This window comes from Berghia stephanieae, chromosome 5 (assembly GCF_034508935.2).
Source record: "Berghia stephanieae isolate SIO BIC M18660-M18661 chromosome 5, UCSD_Bste_1.3, whole genome shotgun sequence".
Classification (NCBI taxonomy): domain Eukaryota; kingdom Metazoa; phylum Mollusca; class Gastropoda; order Nudibranchia; family Aeolidiidae; genus Berghia; species Berghia stephanieae.
In genome coordinates this window covers 53374830-53382329 of record NC_088364.1, presented here as the reverse complement: position 1 = coordinate 53382329, position 7500 = coordinate 53374830, and the positions used below count along the sequence as shown (strand labels likewise).

At 37.0% G+C, this 7500-nt stretch overlaps 1 protein-coding gene across 3 annotated transcripts in view; it reads right to left on the bottom strand.

The window, feature by feature from the left end:
- Positions 1 to 2169: 2169 nt before the first annotated feature.
- LOC144973190 (uncharacterized) overlaps positions 2170 to 7500 on the bottom strand; it is a 16939-nt gene continuing 11608 nt past the window's right edge. For 2 of the 3 annotated variants that reach the window (XM_078915334.1, XM_078915335.1), the window contains exon 2: positions 2170 to 7043. In XM_078915334.1, the coding sequence (XP_078771460.1) occupies positions 3563 to 6955 (3393 nt within the window). In that variant the 5' untranslated portion in view covers positions 6956 to 7043 and the 3' untranslated portion in view covers positions 2170 to 3562. The remainder of the gene's footprint in view (positions 7044 to 7500) is intronic. The other variant, XM_078915336.1, reaches the window with a different exon arrangement.

Sequence of the window (7500 nt, the reverse complement as noted above, 5' to 3'; positions counted from 1 at the left end):
TGATGATGATGATGATGAGGACTACAACGATGATGACGACAATGATAAGGATGATGATGGTGATGACCATGATGATGATGATGATAACAATGATGAGAATGAAGATGGTGATGACGATGATGTTTGTTGTCTGTTTTTAAGGGTTTTACGGCGATTGCAACACATTTAGGTTATATCAGCGCCAGTAAAAAGGAAGAAAATGGGATAGTAAAAAGTTATAGAATTACAATAAAAGCACCCAAGAAAAAGTAAGACATAGGGGAACTGGGAACAAATAGGGATCAGATGTAGATTCCAAGAGCAGACCACCAATGCACTTAGTTTGAGATCACCTAAAAGTCTCATCCAGACACAAGCACAAAATCCAATAAAGAGGAATACACTCAAATGTTTACCAATCATTTAATATAATATGTAAACTCAACACAATACAATGCATAACAGAGAGATGATTTACAAGGAAAAAAAATATCATCTCCCAAAACTATAACTATACATTCGACTGTTTCCCTCCCAGCCAAGGAGCTCCGGCAAGGATCAGGACAAAACTAAGTAATCTCATTCCAAGACAATGACAGGAAACAATTGGGAAACGGGTATGGGGGGATAGAAGACACAGCATGTACATCCCTGCCCACTATGGGAGGTCAGGATCCCCACCCAGGATGACGATGATAATGAGGATGATGTGATAATGATGATGATGGTGATGATAATAATAATGATGACTATTATGATGATGTTGTCGATAGTTGCTGTCGTGTCTGATGCCATAACCATGATTTAAGTGAAATGAGACTAGAAGGAATAAAATGAAGTACATAATAATAATAATAATAATAATAATAATAATAATAATAATAATAATAATAATAATAATAATAATAATAATAATAATAATAATAATAATAATAATAATAATAATAATAATAATAATATAATAATAATAACAACAACAACAACAGCAACAACAACAACGCCAACAACAACAACAACAACAACAACAACAACAACAACAACAATAATAATAATAATAATAATAATAATAATAATAATAATAATAATAATAATAATAATAATAATAATAATAATAATAATAATGTGAGACAGAATTTTAAGGCTGGTCTTATAACAATAAACACTTTAAACAGATAGCAAAATAAGCACAATGTCACACACTGTATCATAGATTCAAACATTATAAATTACAATAGAGGCACTGGTATTTAAAATGAATATGCAAAGTAGTCCTTCAGAGATAACGATCTGAACAAGTGTTTGGGAAAGGTGCCAGACAAAGCAAGAACGAAAAACATAAGAAAAAAAAAAAAAAACATTCCAAAAAATCAGTCTTCCTCGGCTGGGGGACCAGACGTTTTGATTACCGATCAGACGTGCTACCAAATACACCACGGAGGCTCCCGATAGTTTGGACTATTTAATACCTATATTCCTCACAAGGGTATGCGTTTACGCTGTGAACCCTCGCGTGCATCACACAACATAAACATTGAACACTTGAGGACGAGGACGAAGATATCTTACATCGGTGCCTGCTCCCTAGTTTCTTAATTTGATATAATTTAGTCCTTCAGAGCCGCAAGACCCATGGAGCAGGAGTTTATACCCGTTTCTATAGCGTGAAAAAGACAATAGCAATTGATTGCTATCCTTTGGATAAGACGCTAGTCTACGCAAAGTACTTTCTGCCAAATCTAACGTACCAGCTACCCATTTATTGCTGGGTAGATAGGGGTGTCGGTAAAACATCGCGACTGCTCCAGGGATCGATCTTGGTTCCTTTGCGTGTGAAGCGAGTGGTCTACCAACTGAGCTAATGGGGCCTCCAAAAAGGAATATAACTACAACAAAAACATGACACAAACATTGAATAAAACCCGATCTTGGAGCCTGATATTGACATGTCCCATTGTTCCGCCATCGATTTAGACTTACTCTTTTCTTATCCTTTTATATAATGGTCCATTTATCAGTTATTGGTCTCCCTTACTATTGTAAAAATAATATGGGAATTGCCTTTAACCTGTACACTGGCATATTCTGGAAAAAAAACCCCCACGTATTTAAAATTTTGATCAGCCTTCAAATATCTAGCGATATAAATAACATTCTTCTTGGCAAAAAAACAACTCTTAAACGAAATCGATCGATATTTGAATGACTTTTCTGGCCAAATTTTTTAATATTATGTGTAATTCTAGAGTACAGCAGTTAACTGGTTAATAAAGGGTTAAAATAAATATTGTGATTTAATTCAGCCGTCAAAAGGCAACACTTTAAAGGATGTATCTACGCTTTTTATAACCTGAGAGAAAGAAAAAAAGAAACTTCACATTTTGTGGCTTTATCTGATGTGACAGTTCATGATTGATCAAACAGACTGGAGGTAAGAATTGATATTTATGTGGTGACGGTTATAGTTTAGACTGCGAAGCCTCCTCGTGGTTGGGCCATGACGAAACCAAGCAACTCAGACCAACATCTTGATTCTTGTTTGTTTGTTTTTTCATGTCCCCATATTATTACAGTTGGAAACAGCTATACGAATTTATCTTTCGAGATAAAGTTAAATTTTTATTTAACTAGGAGGAGGAGGTATTCGCTCAAATCGTTTGGTTTATGATTTGTTTATATTAAATTACTTTTACTTAAATTTGTTTAATTTGAAGGTTTCAGATATTGATGCTTTATCACCCTGTAATGCTGTTTGTTTTGTTTGTTTTTAAGGGTTTTACGGCGCTTGCAACACATTAAGGTCATATCAGCGCCAGTAAAAAGTAAGCAAATGGGATAGTAATAAGTTCTAGAATTACAATTACAAATACACCCAATAAAAAAGTAAGAGAAAGGAGAATTGGTTTAGATAGGAAACAGATGTAGATTCCAAGTGCACACCATCAAAGTACTTAGTTTGAGATCACCTAAATGTCTCATCCTAACGTTAAGTACAGGTCCCCAGTAAGAGGAACATACTCAAATGTTAACAAATCATATACATCATGTAAACAAAACATAATACAGTACATAACAGAAAGATAATTTACAAGGAAAAAAATATCATCTCCCAAAACTAACTATACATTTGACTGTTTCCCTCTCAGCCAGGGTGTCAGGCCAGGGCCAGGCCAAAACCAAGTAATCTCATTCCAAGACAGAAAGAAAGTTGGAAAACAGATATAGGGGGATAGAAGACACAGTAAGTATCTCCCTGCCCACTGTGGGAGTCCCTGTAATGCAAGGCATTCAGATCATACACAGCTGTTAGAAACGGCATCATTATCAGCATTTGTATCTGTATCACTATTGTTATTGCTAAACTGAAAAAGTTCCATCACAATACCTTACATATGAAATTAGAAGAAGTGGAGAGTTAAAGTCTAAAAATTGAGTAATGAAAGAAGTTTTGAGAATGCTGTAATTTTTGTGCTAAGAACATTAAGACACGTGGTTGGCTGGAAATAACAAATAAATAATATAAAGAATTTCAAATACAAAACACAAAACAGAAACATTACAGTCATTGCAATGTCAGTAAATTATCTTAGTCAAACGCATGTCGTTTATCTCGAGCTTTTTTCATCCTTTCTTTGTATAAATGAAAATAACTACCACTGAAATCGTCATTGGGAGTTCGTGGTTTGTTCGATTCATTAATGAGGGGTAGACTGAGTGGGGTATGGTTTGAACCTTCTATATCGTTGTTGTATCTCCCCTTATCGTCCCAAGACGGAGGAGGGGTCATTGTGCTGGGTGCTGCCCGTTTTTTCCTGGACCTGGGGCTAATGACGGCGATGATGGGTTCCTTGACCCCTGTCCGTTTTGGTGGTGGTTGCTTATTGAAAGATTGGTTTGAGGTTTGGGTTTGACTTTTACTGGCGTTAGACAAAGCTGGTCGAGGTGGAAGATGCTTAGCGTTACTGTTTTGCTTATTCATTTTCTGAGATTCTGAAGGCTTGGTGTCGTTAGAGTTAATAGAGTCAACCCATCCACTAAGCTGCCTCACTCTGAATTCGGCGTCTTTTTGTTTCTTCTCAAGAATTCCAACTCGGTTATCAAGCACTTCTTTTTCGTTTGTTTTATTGGCAAGCTCAATATTTCTTTCTATTAACATCTGTCTCAATTTCTTGTTTTCGTCGCGGAGTATTTTATTATTTGTTTCTAGTTCCTGGGCGTTGGGTCCTCTGAATCGATCCTTGTCTTCCTCGGCAGCTCTTACTCTACCATATAACATATTTATTTTCATTCCTGTTTCTTTCAAACTAGAATGAAGACCATTTACTTCATCTTGCTTTTTCGCCAATTCAACTTCCGCTTTGTTGCGTGATTCTCTTTCCGTTTCCCACTTCCGGAAGTATTTTCTACTTTCATGAATAGCATCCGCTGTTGCGGCGCTTTCATTGCGAAGTTTGTCCATTTCTTTGTTGGCTTCCTCTCTATCATATTTCAGTCTTTGATTTTCCGCCAAGCTACTTTCAATTTCAATCTTAAGAGAACCAATTCGAGACTTCAATGCCGCTGTTTCGTGTTCCATTTCTTTGTAGACGTGTCTATTCTCTTCATGCCTTAATATTTCTCCTCGCAATTTCTCGTTTGTTGATCTTAAATCAACAATTATCTTATCTTTGTTTTCCATTTCACTTTTTAACCTCCTTATTTCAGCATCTCTCTGACCAATGCCATTTTGGAGTCTTTCTTTTTTATTTTCAGAATCTTGTAACATTCTTTTCATTTGTTCGAGATCATTCTTAACACTATTTAGTTCCTCTTGAGCAGATTCTAGCTTAACCTTTGACTGCTTTAATTCAGATTCTGTAACTGTTTCATTTTGCATTGCTCGCATCATTTCATTAAGCTCAATTCTTTTTTCCTCTAATGAATTCGTTATCAAGTGTTTGTCGTTTTCTAGCGACTTTACCTTAGACGCTAACCCCTTATTTTCATATTTTAACTCATCCACAGCCACTTCAAGCTCTTTGTTCTTGAATTCTAAGACAGCTGATTTACCTGATCGATTAGCATTGTTCGCCTCACTTAACTGGGAATTCAAATCTTGAATATCTTGGTTAAGAAGTTGAATCTTCTTTTCAAGTTCTGAATTCTTATTCTTTAACTTTGTGTTCTCAACAAATACGGCTTCGGATTGTTTCGCTTTACTACTATCAGCTTTCATCGAAAGTGATAACCTTTCATTTAATTTAACAAGGTTTTCCTTTTCCGCTTCTAATTTGGCAATTCTTGCGCTAAGTTCAATGGTTGAAATACCAGGGTCTGGTTTTGGCTCGCCCTTCTCCTTTTCAACCTTTTTATATCCATCTATCGTTTTCCTCAACTCTTTGTTTTCATCAGACAGAGCCTGGCATTGATTAATCATCCCTTTAAGTTCCTCTTCGAGTTGTTTTATCCGTTTTTGATATGTTCGCTCAGCTTTGACCATCGCATTTCTTTCTTGGAGGATTTCCTCGAAAGTCTCGCTTTCGTAATCGTATCCGTCCGAAGTCTCCATGGTTTCTGATGGTTTTAATTTAGGTGGAATCAAGAATTGACTCTTGTTCTGAGTATCTTTGGGCAAAAAGTCTCGTTTAATTTTCTCAGAACGACGAGGAACACCGCTATAAGATGTCGTAATTTTCTTTGACGATGAATTTGATTCGATTACGGCCGATTCACTATTTTCCTCTAGAAAATTTGATATTACAGGTGTGGGTGCTGCTGATCTTGTCGGTGGGCGTGACAAATCAGAAGGGTCTATGTCTAATTGCAGTTTTTTGGACGATACTGGCCTCTGGCTTTCAAGAACCGTCTCTTGTTCTTTCAATTTTGGTTTGTCACCTGCGGATCTAGGTCGTTTTTTGTCAATATGGCTTTCGGCGCCGCTGATTCTCGATTCTCGTGCAGTTAAAGGCTCTTTGTCACTTTCAGTTCCTTGTCGAAGTGTTTTATTGTGCTTTTTGATAATCGTTTTTTTGTTGTTGATTGTAACTCTTGGTGCCACTAATGGTATTTTCTTTTCGTCACTGTCAGGCTGTCGTGGTTGCCAATCGCTTTCACAGAACGAAGACTCTAAACCGTCTTTGATAACAGAGAGTGTTGTCGGATCGTTGTGAACAAGTTTAATTGCACTGCCTTGATCATTATCGCCAACGGGTGAGTTCGATTTTTTGATCTGATCTTTAGTGTCTAGTGATTTTTTCTGATCTTTGGTGGAATTGATTTCATCATTATCTGCATCGATCACAATTTCATCTTCGACCGTCTCAAGATGTTTCTCGAAGATAACAGTCTGAGAACGAACTTTATTTGGAACAGCGCCTTTTGATTTCAAAGGAATGAGCCCAGCAGACAATTCAGGCGTTAAAACGTTTAGAATATCCTGAGTTGTTTCTTCTTGTATAGTTGGTTCAGTATTGTCAACTTTAGAACTCGGGACTTTGATTCTAGGCTCTTTGCGAGTTTTTCGCCTTGCTGATAGACTCAGTGGCGTCACGACTGGTATGACGTCACAGTCTGAATCGTCAGCGAGGCCAACATCAGAGAGAATTTCAAGGTCAGACGAGTCGTCGTAGACGGAAGGTGTCCGTTTGATAGCAAGGTATTTATTATTAAATTTTTCGTAGGCACTTTTTGATCCGTAGATAGGCGATGATTGATTTGATGGAGGTAACGAGTTTTTATGTTGATTACCGTTGTAAACAGAATGGTCAATTTCTGAATCACTTTCGTCGTTTATCGTACTGAAATTGCTACTGTTATTAGCATTTTTGTGTTCACTGTCGTTGTTATTTTTATCCGTAATTTTTTTCTTGATGGTGATATTGGCGCTATCAACAACCGGAAGTTCGACGTTGCCTCGTCTAATGCTTCCGCCGGAAACGACGGAATCAGCCGGTTCAGTGTTGAATGTAGCTTGGCGAGGAACCGCCACAGGTTCACTCATTCTCCTCCACGTGGTGCTTAACCCATTTGGAATGCAAATATCTGTCCTTAAAATGCATGGTCGTGCTGACAGATGGTTTGAAGTCTACCTGGAATAAATAGATACAAACATTTCATAAGTAGACGTCTAGATTAAATTATTGAAATAAATAATTCTGAGATAATGTTTAAATCGCAGTCATTACTTCTTACAAATTGTATGCATGTTAAAGGGTGATTAGTTTGATTAAAGAAAAAAAACCCCAGACAAGTCAATGTCTTTATACTTGCAATTTATAATCGGGTATAACATAAAATAATTAATGATGAAAAAAGAAACATTAACTTTGATAATGATGATGACGATGATGATGATGATGATGGTGATGGTGATGATGATGATGATGAGGAAATTTGTCTCTTTGGTCTGTTCCAAGAGAAGACTGGAGTAACCCAGGCGTCAGCCGCAGTGCAGCAAATTAAGCTAGGGCGAGGTGACTTGCTCAAGGTCACACATCGCAGCGGCGGGCGATCGTACTCGGTGCCTTTCGAGTACGAAGCAAAGAC